This window comes from Trachypithecus francoisi, unplaced genomic scaffold, assembly GCF_009764315.1.
Source record: "Trachypithecus francoisi isolate TF-2019V2 unplaced genomic scaffold, Tfra_2.0 Lachesis_group5, whole genome shotgun sequence".
NCBI classification, from domain to species: Eukaryota; Metazoa; Chordata; class Mammalia; order Primates; family Cercopithecidae; genus Trachypithecus; species Trachypithecus francoisi.
The window spans coordinates 100626125-100644533 of record NW_022681470.1 but is presented as its reverse complement, the minus strand read 5'-3'; the positions used below and the strand labels follow the sequence as shown (position 1 = coordinate 100644533).

Below are 18409 nucleotides of genomic sequence, written 5' to 3'. Positions count from 1 at the left end.
CAAATGAGTAGTACTTTGGGTTACTTCCTTCTCTTCCTCCCTCTCTTCCAAACAGACTGAGATAAGGCTTCTCAAAACCATGGGATGTATTAGCAGTACAGAAAAGGGACAGCACCCAGTGCTGAATGAGTCAGCACCCAGTGCCTCCTACCCATTCCCTTCTATACCAGCTGGTGGGCTCCCATTTCACATCTGGCTGAGAGTTACCTCAGAACTTGGGAAACTGACACTCTCTGCACATTTCCAGATAGAAAGATCTGAAGGTCACTAGCATCAAAATCTACTGTCGGGAGGCCGAGGTGGGCGGATCACAAGGTCAAGAGATCGAGACCATCCTGGCTAACACGGTGAAACCCCGTCTCTACTAAAAATACAAAAAATTAGCTGGGCGTGGTGGTGGGCACCTGTAGTCCCAGCTACTTGGGAGGCTGAGGCAGGAGAATGGCATGAACTCGGGAGGTGGAGCTTGCAGTGAGCTGAGATCGCACCACTGCACTCTAGCCTGGACGACAGAGCGAGACTCCATCTCAAAAAAATATATAAAAAAACCTACTGTCACTGGGGGCAGACCCATTTCACAAAAGCCTCAGGCCTGAGAGAAATTGAAGAGATCTCTTTTCCTGCCCCACTCTACTGTGTGGAGTAAAAATTTTCATACACGAACACATAGATACTATGTTTCAATACTGTTGACAAGAAATATGAATATAATAAACTTCATGTAACAACCAAGATTTTGAATCCTCCTAAGTGGCCCACTTATTTAATGGGTATTGGATAAAAACAAAACTCTAGTACAACTGAAGACTGTAAATCCTGAGAGTTGGTTATAATAGGATCTGGCCTGGATTTTTAAATGGCACACTATCCAAAAAGTGGTTGGGAACATAGAAGGTTCTCCACAAAAGCCTTTTGCTGCAGAAGGTAGTCTTGGATGGTTAAAGTAGTATTTACTCTTAGCAATTAACCACCAAAGCATTTAGTTATTTGCACCCCAGCAAAACAACAATCCCATACTTTACTCCATCACACCTGGAATCCAAGAGGTCTACAAGTCCGAAGACAACTGCATTGTCAGCTTTGCATGGGAAAGACAGGAGGTAGCTAAACTGACCTGTAGGTGCCCTTTCAGTGTGGCTAGGCTCATCTGAGCAGTCAGGGATTCTCTCATTCATCAATAGTTTAGCCTCCTTTAGTACTATTTGACTTATCTGTAAAATGGAAGAGCCCCAGCTACTTGGGAAAAAATGTTTTATCTCTGAACCCCAAAAGTGGATTGAATACTTTTCAGCTCACAAATGGAATTCAGTGACCCCATTTAATCATCAAACCCTTTAAAAAGAAGAGGCAGGAGAACAAAATGATTTTGTTAACACTTGGTGCAAAGAACGATACTTTTCATGGTTGGGAATGCTAGGAATACTTTCTTGCTTCTTGGCCTAACAATCTTTAAAATGAGGGAACCTTTTAGATGCATCAAATGAATTAAATGAACTTGAGCAGTTTATCTAGAGCAGTGTTTAGTGTAGTCATGTGTACAGGGTTGGCCATATTGATCTAAGAACCGGGAAGGCTAGACTAGAGAAGAAAATCTGAAGAAGCATTTATCAAAAGCCTGAAATTCTCCCAATGCAGTCTCTTAAGACCAATGAAAAGGCATTTTTTTAATTAAAAAAAAAATGCAGGCACATAAAAATCTTTCAAGGATGAAAGACATGAAAGTACTCCCTGGTTCCACTCCTACCTTCAGAACTGTTTGCTGAGAGAGAAAAGACAGAAGCAGGGCCAGGCAAAGTGTGAAAACTTTCGGGAATTTGCCAATACAGCCTGAGCCTTGGCACCAAACTAAAACAAAAAAGTAGATGTTCTGCATTCTGCTCTTCTTATAATGCTGAGACATATTTCCTTTAGAAGTTAAAACAAACACGACAAAGTGGCCTGCGCCTGTGCTGGGCTAAAAAGGGACCTTCTGACAGTCCTCGTGTCTGGGTTGGATCAGGTGCCACAAAACTTTTCAGTCACTTACCCAATGAGTTTTGTGTTAGAGAGGGGTCAGGTATGGGATCTGAAGGAGGCTATTAAAGGAAGAATGTGAAATGAGAGGAAAACGGGTTCTTGTGGGGCATCTGGTATCATATAAACAACACACATTGTGCCACATACTCTGGGAATATAGAGAACCCATGCAAGAAAAGCTGCCCTTGCAATTAGGCAGCTGTTAAGTAGGGCAGCGGTCTAGCACAAGCCCATTCCTTGGAGAGCCAAGGTAGCAGTGATAGAATCTCCGCCCAACAAGGATCCTAAGAGTTTGCTGTTCTTTCGTTTTAGGAAAAAGCTTCCTATATAGTTATTCCTGCAGCGCCCCCAAACAGGTCTTGGTGAAAACCTATAGGCAGAAATAATACTTCTAGCTGGGGCTAGGAGGCTTCCATTTACCTTCTTCTCATATGTATATATTTTTTTCTTAAAATAAATTCCGTGAACTCATAAAGCTCTCATCTGCAATCAAATGCAAAAGCAGAGCGTCCTACTCAGAGGCTCTGAAACACACATATCAGCCTCAAAGCAAATCAGCCTTCCAGTCTCAGGTAAGACTGGTTCAGTCCAGAAAGGCAAGGGAGATGCTTCTCCTGAATCCTTGGAGGCAAGAAGGGATCCCTTCAGATGGGCTTGTATAGCAGAGTAGTAACATACTTCTTCTTGTAGCGATGGGTTGCACTAAGGACCATCACACTGTCCTGCAAGAAAAGAAACATACGCAGCTAATTCATTAGTTCAGACAGTAGGTAGCTCTTCCCAGCCATCAGTCCTTCAGTCCCTCACTTTTAACAGAGATAGTTTGATGTAAGAGAAGGAGGTCAGATAAGTTTTAGTTCCAATTCTGACTCCTGTCATCATTCTACTTGTGGCCTTGGGTAATCTACTTAGTGTGTCCAAGTCTTTTATCTCATCATTACAAAAGATAACACCTACCATTAAGGTGGCTCTGATGATGACATGAGAATATCTGACATAGTTTCTGACACATAAAAGTGCTGAAGAAATATTAGTCTCCTACCTTGCTCCCTTCCCTACTTTAAATTCTAATATTGGGCCTAAAACTAGCAAGGAAAAAAAAAGGAAAGAAATATTCTGGCACCATTTCTAGAAGAAAGTCTTAAAGACAATGAGAAAAAAAGAAACAATCCTTCTGAAAAACTATCTCCAAGTCCCAAGGCAGGTCTAATTTCCATTTAATGCCAGGGATGAATTCAAAAAGATCTCTCTGATTTAGAGGGAACCTAGGAATCCCTCTCCATCCTCGAACAAAGTAGATGCCAAAATCCTCTTCAGAAAGACACCCAATCCAATGGGTCAATTCCAAACCGCCTAAACAATCTGAGAGAATCAGGAATGGGTCTGAACCAAGCTGAGCCACAACAACCAACACCTTCACCTGAGTCAGAACCAGTAAGAAGAGAGCAAGAGGCACCATTTCCCAGGCTATGTTGCAGACTACAGATGTACCACAGGAGGAGATGGCAAGCCTAGGTAAATTAAACGACACCCAACGAGCAGTTACAGGAGGCAAAATCCATCAGATCCCAAAGAACCTAAGCAAATCCCATTAAGAACAAGTGTATCCTTCTACCTTCCCCCATACGGTATTATCCACCATGAATGCTTCTCACGTTAACACTCCAGAGTTGACACAAAGCCTAAATACGACAGAAGCAAGGCAGGTAAAAAATTCACTTTTACGCTTCCACAGGTTTTGTGGAAATGAGAAAAACCTACTTGGAAAGACCTGGCATAATGATAATATAGGAAAGAATATGAAGTTAACATAGGAGGATTGGACCTCAGCAGTCCTGTCTCTGGTACTTACTGGCAATTTGACCTTCTCTGAGCCTTAGTTTCTTTATCTATAAAACAGGGGTTAAAAATAATACTTACCAGGTTATTATAAAAATTAAACTCAATAATATATTTTTAAGTGTTATATTGTACCACATAATTTGTTAGCTGTATCAGTGATTTCCCAAATCCAGCTATATATCCAAGTAAAAGCAGCTTAAAAAAACTATAGGGCCCATCCTAGATGCACTTATTCAGAATCTCTAGGAATGGAGCTGCTGAATCTGTATTTTTACAATCTCCCCCAGGAGACTCTGATGATAATCAGCCTGGTTTGATAATCACAGAGCTATATAACTTTATTCCAATAGCCAAACCACAAAGACACAACAAGACAGAACAGAATGGCTATTTTCAACCCAGACTCTAAAGCAGCAGAAAAACCAAGGAGGACTCTAGAGTTGAAGAGACAGGGCAAATCTGGTCACATCTCTCCTTTAACTTGTGTATAGAAGAGATGCAAGCACCTGAGTATATATGAATGAGGCACCTGAAAGTAGCTCAATTCCACCTTCAAAAAATGAAAGCCTTAATATCACATTAAAGCATTCTTTGAACTGCAAGCTAAACCTGCTTTTTCTGCAGAATAAATCCTATGCTATGAACTCAAACTTAAGTAAATAGCTGGTGGAAAGACTCTAGCCACCCAAAAAATAACTGGGCAGCAAAAAAGTCCTATCAGAAGGCAATTCAGCCAGCCAGAACACAGAGACTGAGATTTTAAAACAAACAACCTATTAGTTAAAAAAAGAGAGTTCTTCTATAATTTGATCATTACTGCCAGTTTCAGCTTCAATGAAATAGCAGAGAAAGTAACCACTGAGAACATATGTTACCCTTGACCTCTCATTCCAGGGAGCTCTGTGAAGAGCCAGGGCCACCACTCACCTTAATGGACAATGCATAGAGATGGTTCAGCATAACATGGTTGGGCTCAGGGAGTAAGGCTGGGTCACACTAAGAGAGAGAGAAAAAAATTACTAAATGAAATTAAGGCACAGACAAACCAAACAGCTTACTCTTCCTCAGAGCTCTTTGAGAAATTTAAACTAGAATGCGCTATCTCTTTTCAATAATGTACCCACTCTACTATGTATCAATAATAAAATCCTATTACAGAAAATTAGAAAAATTACCAGTCCAGGGCAGAAATCTTACGCCTCAGCATCTACTAATCTTCCTTAAGAGAGTTAAAACGAAAATCTTGCCCACAACACACAAGGAAGAGTTGTGTTACAAGGCAAAAATAATCATAGTAGGAATCAAGTAGATTGAATAGAGACATAAATTATATACAAAAAAACTTTTATAATTCTTTTGTACATCCCCAAATGATAACTACTCCTTCATGCTGTGCTCAAACAGAAGTCCATAGCTCTGATCCTGATTTTATAACGATGAGGAGACAAGTACGATTTTTTATATGAGTGGCTGAAGCAGCTGTGACTCAGCACCGGAAAAAGGCAATCTGTAGTGTTACTGATATGTGTATGACTTGTAATCTCAACACACCTCTGTAATCATCCTAACCTCCAGGATCACTGAACTTTGGTCCCAATGGTCCTAGACACTCCCAGATGCCCCAGTAATACTGAGGATACTCACAGAAATATTAGTGTCTTTGTTAAGAATAACTTGAAGTAGATGAGGAGGAAGGATGGGTGGGGATTTGAATCTTTCCTCAGATCGAAACACATACATTTCTTGACCATAAGGCCCTGGGGGTGAGCTGGAAAGGTCTGAAAGATATTTATACAAATATGAGAAAGAGTTGGAGAATTAGCAAGAATGCATGGAAAAAGTTATCAATACATGACAGCTAACATTAAATATAGTAGAAGTCCTGGATCACAAACTTGTGACCTGTGGGATCTACAGCTGTAAGGTAACCAGAGAAAAAATCCGAGTCCCCTGGACATAAACCATGAAGCTCCTCAACATGGCAACATGATTTGGGAGACAAAGAGATAAAGACTCAAAGACCCAGGCTCAAGGAAGAGCTATTACATTTATCAGTTGTAGGACCTTGGAAGAATCCCTCCATAATGGTCAGTTTCTTCATAAAATAAAAATAATATTTGCCCTATTTCATGATGTTTTTGAGGAAATCAAATTAGATAATGGATGTGAAGATGCCTTGTAACTTTCAAACAATGGGAAAAGATTAGATTTTTTTTTCCAGCCAAACAACAAGTTTATAAACCCCTAAGACTACCAATACAATAATGATTGCAACAATAAGGACAAAATGTATGTAACTGTCATTAGGGAAATGCAAATCAAAACCATAATAAGCTACCATTTCATACTCACTAGGACAGCTAAAATCAAACAGATAGACAGTAACAAGTGTCAACAAAGGAATGGAGAAATTGGAACGCTCACACTATTCCCACTGCTAGAGGGAATGTAAAGTAGTCCCGCCACTTTGGAAAGCAGTTTGGCAGTTCCTCAAATAGTTAAACATAAAGTTACTACATGACCCAGCAATTATACACTGGGTATATACCCAAAAGAAATGAAAACATATGTCTACACAAAAACTTGTATGTTCATAGTAGCATTATTTATAATAGCCAAAAAGTAGAAACAATCAAGATGTCTATTAACTAATGAATGGATAAACAGAGTATATCCATACAATGGGCTCTTATTCAGCCATAAAAAAGAGCAAAGTACTGATACATGGTTACAAGATGGATGAACCCTGAAAACACGATGCTAAGAAGCAAGTCACAAAAGACCACAATTTGTAGGATTCCACTGATATGAAAAGTCCAGAACAGGCAAATCCTTAAGAGAGCAAGATTTGTGGTTGCCAGAGGCGGAGGGGAGGAGGGAATGAGATGTGACTGCCAATGGGTACAGGGTTTATTCTGCAGGTGATAAAAATACTCTGGAATTAGATAGCTGTGATAATCACACAACTCTGAGTATACTAAAAATTACTGAGTTGTACAATTTAAGAGTTAATTTTATGATGTATAAATTACACCTCCAAAAAAATGAAAAAAGTATGCAGACAAGAATAGAAGGAAACATACTAAAATGAAGAGAAATATATTATGATAATATCTTTTATTTAAATTTTTTTTTTTTTTTTTTTTTTTGAGACGGAGTCTGACTCTGTCACCCAGGCTGGAGTGCAGTGGCCGGATCTCAGCTCACTGCAAGCTCCGCCTCCCGGGCTTACGCCATTCTCCTGCCTCAGCCTCCGGAGTAGCTGGGACTACAGGCGCCCGCCACGTTGTCCTGCTAGTTTTTTGTATTTTTTTTTAGTAGAGACGGGGTTTCAACGTGTTAGCCAGGATGGTCTCGATCTCCTGACCTCGTGATCCGCCCATCTCGGCCTCCCAAAGTGCTGGGATTACAGGCTTGAGTCACCGCGCCCGGCCAGTATTGTTTCCTTTTTGAGACAGGGTCTTGCCCTGTCACCTAGGCTGGAGTGCAGTGGCTTGATCACGGCTCACTACAGCCTTGACCTCCTGGACTCAAGCGATCCTCTTACCTCAGCCTTCAGAGTAGTTGGTACTAAAGGCACATGCCACCATGCCTAGCTAATTTTTTGATTTTTTTGTAGAGAGAGGGCCTCACTATGTTGCCCAGGCTGGTCTCAAACTCCTGGGCTCAAGTGATCCTCCCACTTCAGCCTCCCAAAGTGCTAGGATTACAGGTGTGAGCCACCAAATTCATTGTAAGAACTAAGTTCCAGTGTTCTATTGCACAGTAGAGTGAATATAGGTAACAATAATGTAACAAAATAAAATAGCTAGAAGAAAGGATTTTGAATGTTATCACCACAAAGAAATGACAAATGTTTGAGATGATGAATATGCTAATTGTCCTGACTTGATCATTACACATATGAAATGTATTGAAACATCACATTGTATCTCACAAATATGTACGATTGCTATGTGTCAATTAAAAATAAAAAAAACATACAAGGCAAAAGGAAAAAAAGTAGAATACTCTGATAATAAATACTATCTTTAAAACATATGGAACCTGAAACTTTACAAAGTATTATGCTTTGTTATTTCGTTACATGATCCACAAAATACCCTTGGGAAATGCACAAAATCGTTTTTATTGCCTTTTCACCAGAAAAAAAATAAATACAAATTGGTTATTTGCCTAAAGTTACATACATGACTAGATAGTAAATGAGGGCAGACTAAAATCCATTATCTGTAGATTCCTAGTAAAAAATGGATTATAAGCGTTACCTCAATAGATTGGGAAATTAGGGGAAAGACGGAAATATCAAAAGTATGTTAGTTTTCTCTCTATATAATTATGATTACATGTCTATTATGTACTGGTTACTTAGCCAGAATCATATAATACAAAAATTAGTCACAAGTATCCTCATAATCTAAATCGGCATTTTTAAACCCTTTTAAATTATTGTCCTACCAGTCAAAAATAATGTCCAGTTTAACCTTCTGAGCTTATATGATGAAAACAACATTTTCAAAATTTTCCTCAACAGATTATTACACTATTGATAAATCTTTTTTTTTTGAGACGGAGTCTCGCTCTGTCACCCGGGCTGGAGTGCAGTGGCGTGATCTCGGCTCACTGTAAGCTCAGCCTCCCGGGTTCAGGTCATTCTCCTGCCTCAGCCTCCCGAGTAGCTGGGACTACAGGCGCCGGCCACCACGCCCAGCTAATATTTTGTATTTTTTTAGTAGAGAGGGGGTTTCACCCTGTTAGCCAGGATGGTCTTGATCTTCTGACCTCACGATCCGCCCGCCTCGGCCTCCCAAAGTGCTGGGATTACAGGCTTTTTTCTTTTTTTTTTGAGACAAAGTCTCACTCTGTCACCCAGGCTGGAGTACAGTGGCACCTTCTCAGCTCACTGCAACCTCCCTCTCCCAGGTTCAAGTGCTTCTCCCGCTTCAACCTCCTGAGTAGCCAGCCGGGACTAGAGGTGTGTATCACCACGCTTGGCTAATTTGTATTTTTATTAGAGACAGGGTTTCACCATGGTAGCCACATTGGTCTCGGGCTCCTGACCTCAGGTGATTCCCCCACCTAGGCCTCCCAAAGTGCTGGGATTACAGGCCTGAGCCACTGTGCCCAGGCAATAATTTCCTTTAGAAACAGCAAAGCCACCCTTCTCCCCTGAAATTCAAATATGTTCCACTTAAGGTATTGTGCCTCCTCAGCTGAGAATCACTGAAAGTATAAGTCCCTGGTTTTACTGTGAAGAAACTCAGAATGAAAACGGTTGAGAGATTTGTTCATGATAGCAAAACTACTTAGTAGCAGAGGTAGGCTTTGAACTCATTAGAGAGAAGTGTGCTCACTGGGAATACAGTGCACAATTCTTTAGATAGTCTTAGCTCTTATTGTAAAGTAACAAAATGGTAACTACAAGTGTGGTTAGCAAAACATTCTCTGATACTATAGCAATTGTAAGTAGAGATGAAGGCCTTGGATCAAGTAATATTATAGGAAATAAAAGTATAAAGATCTTTTCCGCTACCAAAGATTTTTTTTTTTTTAAGCAAAAACTTACAAAATTTCAATTATCTACAACAGAATTGTTGGGAGAGGGGGGCAGGGGCAGTGGTTGTCTTGTTTTTGAGGCAGGATCTCACTCTATTACCCAGGCTGGAGTGCGGAGGCTCAAACATAGTTCACAGCAGCCTCAACCTCCTGGGCTCAAGTAATCCTCACACCTCAGCCTCCCAAGTTGTTGGGCCCACAGACTTGTGCCATTACACTCGGCTAGTTTTTAAAAATTTTTTGTAGAGATGGGTCTTGCCATATTGCCTAGGCTATTGGTTTTCTTTTCCTTTTTTTAACCTTTTTTTTTTCCCCCACACTTTTTGGGCCTCATAAAATCATGAAACTGCTAACTGAGCTCTCAAACTGGCAGGATTAAGATGGGGCATACCGAACAAACTATATACATGTATCTTCTGTCTGGGTAATATCATCAAAGGTCAGTGGAAAACTTGAAATATTACTAGAAACAGCTTTTCAAACTATAGGCTGTAGCCCATTAGTGGTTATAAAAGATAACATGGAAAATAGAGTGTATCACATGTAATAAGGTAAACATTATATCATGAGACTTGTGTTACAATGTGTGTGTGTGTGTGTGTGTGTGTGTGTGTGTATGTTTGCTGCAAAGAAAAGACTTAAATGTTTATAGGAGAAATATCTCTGTCTCTCGCTTGCCTCCCGCCCCCCACTCTCTCTCCCTTTCTCTCTCTCTCTATATATATATACACACACACATAAACAACTTTCAGGAAGGAACATACATTACAAGAAAGACACAGCAAGAGCGAGTAAATACTACAAAATTACCTCTACAAGATGTCTCAGAACTTTCCATAGAATCTAGCTTTAAAGCATCGAACACCTCAAAATCAGATTTCTTGACATGGATCAAATTGTTAATTGTGCCGAGCTGACTGGTAACCACAGGCTGAAACAGTGAATACAAAGAATTAATGAATCTTTCAAATCTATCTCTCCCATCCAACCTTCCTTTTTTACTAAAATTTACATGTGATTGTACTCAGCACCTCCACGTTTTATCAAGAGAGAAATCCTCCAGTGTAGAGGAGCTGTTGCCCATCAGTCTTGACAGAAATGACAGCTAAAATGAGACTGCTAAGTCAGTGGTTACCCTTGGAGATCAAGGCCTTACCTCTGATGGATCATGAACCCACTGTCCATCCACAAAGAACTTGTACTGATGCTCTCCCTCAGGGAGGTCCAGGATGGCAACAAAGTCATTATGGCTACAGAAGAAAAAAGAAAGGCAAACAGGCCAAGTTTCTTTTAGAAGACTGAATGTAAAAAACAAATGGCAATCATAGTATCATACGAATAATTTCCCAGATTCCTAAGCCTTGTATCCCTGGTGTAAAAAACAACATATAAACCCATTCTCCTTTTCTGTACCATCTTGGACATGTATTTACCAGCTCCTCCCAACAACGTTAGTTCTTAACCAATATCTGGAAAAGAATAATAAAAACATTAACCCCCTCAAATGGTTCACCTTAGTATAACTATTTTGCTTCAGTAGAACAAGTTCCTCACCAGTGCAAATGAGATAGGTAGGTTCAGGATACAGAAGTGCCTCAAGGTACTTTGTTTTGGTGAACCTTTTCTGGAAAATGAACTATCATCCAAAGGCTCATTCTGACAACCAGTTAAATCATTCATTATTGCTTTGGAAGCAACAAATAACATGACTACCTAGAACTTCAAAATGTGTTTTGCTTTAGTGCAGAAGTCAGAGCAACAAGACTCAGCCAGTTACAGAAGACTTCCCACGAGCATAGACAGGACTTGTATGACATAGTCCTAAAGAATGTAGTCACAAAGCTATTATGAATCCCTCTGAGGCAATGAAATTCTAAGGGATAAAACACCTCTGACTCACTATGAGGTTAAAAAAATCCCACCGATATACTAAGTGGCCACAGAAAAGGACATGTTCTGGAGAGAGTCCTTAGCAGGTGGAGAAAAGTAGTCCAGCTGGGTCTCTCTTCTGAGAAAAGAAATCAGGTCTCTATTCCTGGACCCTGAGATTCAACCAAGATACTTGTCACCTCTTAATCAGTGGAATCTTGGTGCTCCAATTGTTGAAGGACCCAGAGATGAAGACCTCCTTGCCTCCTTCAGACCAGCGGATAACAGTGGGCCGGGCCTGCTGTGTGGGCTTTACGGAGTCCTCCAAATCCTGCTGCCATGATACAAACTCTTTGTCCCCAGGGAGCTGTAAGAAGGAGTAGGTCATCCCTAGAATAAACTGTGACCCAAGAATTCTAAAAAGGTCACTCTCCCTCCTAGAGTAGAGAAGGGGGCTAGGCTTTAGCTAAGGATATAAACCCCAAAATTAGCAACTAAATCAGAGTTTGAACAAATTATAGAAAAAGAACTCATCTAGGACCAAAAATGGTCAAATGGCCTATGCTCAAGCACTGCCTAAATTAAAGCCTAACTTTTGAGTCTACCTATATCACTCACCCTTTCACAGCCTTAGACTCTCCCTTTAAAAAAAAAAAAGAAAAAAACTAACTCCCTACCACTAGTTTAACTCATAGGCAGGCAATTACGATATGCTTCTGAGTCTTTCTTATTTTTTTATTTTTTATTTGTTGAGACAGAGTCTTGCTCTGTCGCTCAGGCTGGAGTGCAGTGGCGCGATCTCGGCTCACTGCAAGCTCCGCCTCCCGGGTTCACACCATTCTCAGGCCTCAGCCTCCCGAGCAGCTGGGACTACAGGCGCCCATCACCACGCCTGGCTAATTTTTTTGTATTTTTTAGTAGAGACGGGGGTTCACCGTGTTAGCCAGGATGGTCTCTATCTCCTGATCTCGTGACCCACCCACCTTGGCCTCCCTAAGTGCTGGGATTACAGGCTTGAGCCACCGTGCCCGGCCCGCTACTGAGTCTTTTTTAAGAGAGAAAAAAAAAATGAAAACAAAGTATGGTTCTGTAAAAAATAATTAAGTCAGTCATATACTTTTATAGGCAAATATGAATCGTCCTCAATTACCAGTTGTAATGGAAGTTAGAGATATCAAAATTCTAGTTTATAAGTAATTCATAAACTCTATTTCAGCTAACAAGTTACAAAAAGAAGAAACATCAAAAATTCAAAAACCAGATCACTGATTTCTTAAAACTTGAGAAGTGGCTATGAAATCTTACTTACTCCCCTATCCCAGGTTTATACTAATTATTTCAGGAGTAGGAATAAAAATTCTAGAACCTCAAGGAGCAAGAGATCAAAAATACAATTTCCTTTATCAAAAGTAGCTCTCTTATTAAATGAGGTCTGTGGGATTGTAAAAACAGTAACTCCTGTTTCTTTTCATTACTATCCTTTGGACCAAGAATTGGCAGCCAGCCAGTGAGCTAGATGCTTTTATCAAGTTTTATTTGAAAACAGCTCTACCCATTTGTTTACCTATTATTTTATTGATTGTTTGATTGAGAAAGGACCTTGCTCTGTCACGCAGGCTGGAATGCAGTAAGTGGTGTGATCATAGCTCACTGCAGCCTCGAACTCCTGGGCTCAAGCCATAGTTTCCAGAGAAGCTGAGACTAGAGGTGTGAACCAAAATACCTGCCTTGCTTACCTATATTGTCTATAGCTGCTTACATGCTAGAGTGGCAGAATTGTGTAGCTATAACAGAGACTGTGTGGTCTACAAAGTCTAAACTGTTTACTATCTGGCCCTTTACAGAAAGATTGCTGACCCCTGTTTTAGACTGGTTTAAGAGACTTTGGTGAAGAAGACTGTATAGTATTAAGCCTAAATATTACTAAATAGAATAATGTGGGGTTTTTTTTTTATTAAAAAGGACTAGCTTATTCATTTGGGCTTTCTTTTCAAAATGGTTGACATAGTTTCCCCTCCATACATTCTCTTGATATTCCTCAAAACTACAGTATAAGACATCAGTAGCAGGATAATCCAAAGTAAATAGAGAAAGAGAATTGAAAGGACTTTCACATAAGGAATTGACTTCAGAGAAAACTACATATTATCAGAACGATGCACCCTGGCCTAACTGGCTGCGTTAGAATCAAGAATTTGACATATGCCTAAGAATAACCCTCAGATTCTGATATAAGATCTGGGAATCTATTTTTAAAAAGCTTTCTAGATAATACTGGGATTACGTTAAAATAAAGAAAAAAAGCTTCCCAGATATACCGTGATTATGTTAAAATAAACAAAAAACCCTCATCTTTAGAGGTACATCCTAAAATGTTACAGATAAAATAATATTTGATATAACGTCTGGGAATTTGTTTCAAAATAACTAGTGGGGGAATAGTGGACTGGGGTATAGATGTTACATGTTTATTCAAGATCTGATCATTCTTCAAACTGGGTGGCACGTATATAGATGTCATTATATTGTCTCCCCCTACTTTGATAATGTTTAAATTTTTCCAAAAAGTATTTAAAGAAATCTGAGGTGATTCTAACTTGCAAACAGGATTGAGAACCACTGAACTAGTCCACTGAAAAAGGCAGGCATTCAAGCAAAGTAGGCCCCCCTACCACTGTTTCTATCAGTTACTTTTATGACAGGATTTTCAGTTTAGAATTTGAAAGCTACAAACTATTAATATGCCTAGCTTTGGAGGAAAGCCCTTCCACTTATGACATGACATTTCTGTAGTAGGAATGAATGCGGCTGACTAGCAGAAAGATTATTTACTCCAAGTTACTCAGCAAAACTACCAGGAAAAGAGGCAAAACAACAATTAGAACTACAGTTTGATGTTTAAGTAAAATGTTGAGGTTAGAGGTAAAGAGGGTAGATTGAGAACTATAAAATTTTAGATTTAAATGAGACCTTAGGAATTATCTGAACTAATTTTCAGACAATCTGAAAATTATATGAATAATTTTCTTAATTCACAAATACCAAGACTGAAGTGAGAGATAAGAATAATACAAAATAGGCCCCAGTTCAGACAGAGCAACCTGGCTTTTAATCAGGACACCAATTACTGCAGTCACAGTTCAACAAATACACTGTATTTAAATCCTGAGTCATCAGCGTAGGAAAAGGGTAAAAATATAATGAGGCAGATCATCTTTCGAAAGCTTTGAATAAGTAAATTCAGATGGCTTGTAGATAGCCCAAATAAGAATGGAGAATAAACCCCAATAAGTGCTCCTTTTAATCACTCTCACTTCTCTGTGATTATGGTTGGTTGGTTTTTTTTTTTTTCTTTTCTTTTGAGACAGAGTCTCACTCTGTCGCCCAGGCTGGAGTGCAGTGACTTGATCTCCACTCACTGCAACCACCGCCTCCCAGGTTCAAGCGATTCTCTTGCCTCAGCCTCCCGAGTAGCTGGGACTACAGGCATGCACCACCACGCCCAGCTAATTTTTTTGTATTTTTAGTAGAGACGACGTTTCACCATGTTGGTCAGGCTGGTCTCGAACTCCTGACCTCAAATGATCCAACGTCCTCGGCCTCCCAAAGTGCTGGGATTACAGGCGTGAGCCACCGCGCCTGGCTGTGATGATGTTATCAATTGAGATCCAAGGAAATAAATCATGGAATCCAAATTCCACGTGCTACCAATATGACAAATAATACTCTATTCACTCTCTAAAGCCCCAGTTCCCTGGGAAGTGACGAAATGATAGGAAACATCAAACACACCCCAATCTCCTTAAGCCCTCCATTTTTCTATCTCATCCAGTCAGTCTACCTGGAGAAACTACCTGTATTTCATGCTGCCAGCTCTAAAAGCGATTAGAAACATTAGAATGGTAATTGCTGCTATCAGCTCCATCTGTCCTTTCTTACAGAGTGAAAAAACAAGTTGGCTCTTCCTGCAAGTCCTTGGAATTGAGAGCAAGGTCTTCAAGGCAGCTATGGGTTGTCGTATTTTAGCCACGCAACATTTTGAAGTACTACTGGGGAGTAAACAAGTCGTGGAATCATTGGCTCTTCCACCTGCGGAGCAGCAGCAGGGCGTGAAAGAGGCACAGCCTCAGCCACAACTATAAAGTATGGGACAAAAATTAAGCAGTCAACCAAATGATGTCCTTAATTGATCCCCAAGACTAGGGGAAAGTATTCAATAAGCAAGTAGTTGCTGCTTACAGCCGTGCCAAAAGGGAAGATCACAAGTGCAGAGCTGCTAGAAGGGCAAAAATGATACTGATACATAGAAATTTTCAGAAAAAGAATTTCATGTAGCCACCTCAGGGCAAAGGTGAGAAACTACCACCTATGGTTAGCAACTCGTGCAACCTACCCTCTGAAGTTGTCCTCTGGGGCTAACAAACTACAAATTCGGCAACGCTATAGAGGAGAGCCACTCGTGCATGTTAGGAAGAACCAAGGATCGGGGATGTCTATTGTCCCCATCCTAAAAATGTGGCCAACAGATTAGTCAGAACACCAGGAAAACAAGAACTCCGCCTCTTTATCCTATTTTGAGGCGGCACTGCAAGAGGAATTACCATCCAACACCTCTGTCCCCGAAAAATCCTTTTAATTCAAAAAACCATAGCCCGGTTCGGCGCGGCAGAAAAGAACCAAGAAAGGGAAGAGGAGCCCGGAAATCAACCCGCTGCTGTACTGCCACCAACTGCGGGCGTGGGACGCTTACCTTGGAGTCGGGGAGGCTGAACACGCTGGGGTCGTCCGTACTGCCCACCATGATCTTGTGCTCCTTCCCCGGGGCATGACCGCCTGCGCCCTCGGAGCGGGCAGCCTTGGCACCGTGGCGCTCCCCGGACACCCGGTCGCTGGTGGTGTTTCCCATGGCTGCAGCTTGTCGGGGACCACCTACCGCGGAGAACCACACCGGGCTGGGAACACCTCAGCAGCAGCGTCAGGGGCGCCCCCCGGCCCCGCCCATGCGCCTTGGGACAGGGCAAGGGATTTCCCCGCCCCAGGGAAGCCAAGCCCCGGAGCCTTCTCCCTCCTGGCCTGCGGGAATGCCAGCAAATACCCCGGTGCCCTCGCTGCCCCTAGTCAGGAAACAAGCTATCGGGACTCCCCCGCGTCCCCGCGCTCACTGCCAGGGGCGCCCCCACCCCAGTCACCTCGGGCGATGCGCTCCCTCCTCCAGGGGCCACTGAAGTGATGACTGTTCTGCAGATCAGGCCACCAATAAAGTTATTGAAATTGAAGCCGCACCCCTCGCTGGCGATCAGCGATTCCTCCTAAAATGGCTACAAGGCCGGCGGCGCGGAGTCGGCCCCGTGCGCGTTCCCTGCGGCCTGCAGCCTCGGCGTCCCGGGCCCGCCGGCCTCTCTAGCCGCCGCCGCCTCGATGGTGGGCAGTCGCACGCAGCCTCCAGCGCCAGGAGGGGGCGCCAGGCAGGGCCTGTGCCGCCTGGGGAGACTGCACCCGGGATCATTGGAGCGCTGGGCCTGTGAGACTACCCGGCGGAAGAGACGTTCCCACGGGACACTCGGAGGCCGCCTCCCTGGGCTTCGGCGCTCGGTGTCGGGAGGAGCGGCGCGGCTTTCTACCCAGCCTGAGGTGCGCCAGCACGTTTTCTGGGCAGCATCTGTGTGTTAGGCGACGGGAGAGGTGGGTTCCTTACAGGGAATAAGAAAACTGAAACTGACTTCCAACTGCAGGCAGAAGGAAGCAGTGGCCATTGCTGGAGGTTAAAACTGTTCTGGCCGGGCGCGGTGGCTCACGCCTGTAATCCCGGCACTTTGGGATGCCTAGGCGAGCGGATCACGAAGTCAGGAGATCAAGACCATCCTGGCCAACAAGTTGAAACCCGGTCTCTACTAAAAATACAAAAATTAGCTGGGCGTGGTGGCGCGCGCCGGAAGTCTCAGCTACTGGGGAGGATGAGGCGGGAGAATCGCTTGAACCCGGGAGGTGGAGGTTGCAGTGAGCCGAGATCTCACCACTGCACTCCAGCCTGGCGACCGAGCGACACTCCGTCCCTCCGCTCCCCCCCACCGCGCCCCCCACAAGACAAACCTGCTCAATGAGGAGCGACAAGGAAGGAGCTGTCAGCCCGACTGGGGTTGCAGGGAAGAATTCAAGATGGCGTATTTAGGAGCTAGACTTTGACAAATTAGTAAAATGTTAGTCTTAGGAGAATAACGAAAAGGCTTTCCTAGGCTAAGAAACAGCATACGCAGTGAGAAACCTCAGAAGAAATAAAATTCAAGGAAGATAGCAACAACGAAAACATCAGAAGGAACCCTAAAGGTATAAAAAGGGCAAAGACAGTCCTAGGGTTGGGAGGGATCCAGGTTTTTTATGAAAATTAGTGGAAGCTCTAAGGTACTTACCTTTGTATTATAAGTATTTGCCTATCTCCTTCTCTACTAGAAACGTTTATCTGTGTTACACAGACCAGCAGCGTTGGCATCACCTGGGAGCCTGTTAGAAATGTAGAATCAGGCCGGGCGCGGTGGCTCAAGCCTGTAATCCCAGCACTTTGGGAGGCCGAGACGGGCGGATCACGAGGTCAGGAGATCGAGACCATCCTGGCTAACACGGTGAAACCCCGTCTCTACTAAAAATACAAAAACTAGCCGGGCGAGGTGGCGGGCGCCTGTAGTCCCAGCTACTCGGGAGGCTGAGGCAGGAGAATGGCGTAAACCCAGGAGGTGGAGCTTGCAGTGAGCTGAGATCCGGCCACTGCACTCCAGTCCGGGCGACAGAGCGAGACTCCGCCTCAAAAAAAAAAAAAAAAAAAAAAAAAAAAAGAAATGTAGAATCAGGCCCTATCCCCAGGGTTCAGGATCTGCATTTTAACAAGATCACATTAACGTGTGTGAGAAGCAATGCTTTGACAGCTGGCAGAGAGCAGATCCAGATTTGATACCTTTTCATATTCTGCATATACCTTGTACAGAGCAGGCTTTTGCATTTGCGGAATGAAGGATACAGGAATACTGTTTACTGTAATCCATTTCTAACAAGATATGCCACTTAGGCTTAAACACCGCCAATGATGGGGAACCCCAAGTTACATAGGCCACCCTTTCTGAGTGAGCAGCTCTAT

The 18409-nt window shown here is 42.5% G+C and overlaps 1 protein-coding gene across 2 annotated transcripts; it reads right to left on the bottom strand.

Annotated features, from left to right (window-relative positions):
• Nucleotides 1-734: 734 nt before the first annotated feature.
• On the bottom strand, nt 735-17594 carry PRKAB2 (protein kinase AMP-activated non-catalytic subunit beta 2). Of its 2 annotated transcripts, none has more exons than XM_033197929.1 (8): nt 16473-17594; nt 16034-16212; nt 11484-11650; nt 10571-10664; nt 10225-10345; nt 5503-5636; nt 4786-4854; nt 735-2738 (listed from the first exon to the last, which is right to left on the bottom strand). In XM_033197929.1, exons 2-8 carry the CDS (start codon nt 16187-16189, stop codon nt 2661-2663), a joined length of 819 nt encoding a protein of 272 aa, XP_033053820.1. In that variant the 5' UTR covers nt 16190-16212; nt 16473-17594; the 3' UTR covers nt 735-2660. The 2 variants fall into 2 exon arrangements, with proteins under 2 accessions (XP_033053820.1, XP_033053821.1); XM_033197930.1 differs by lacking the exon at nt 735-2738 and adding an exon at nt 2758-3905.
• Nucleotides 17595-18409: the final 815 nt, after the last annotated feature.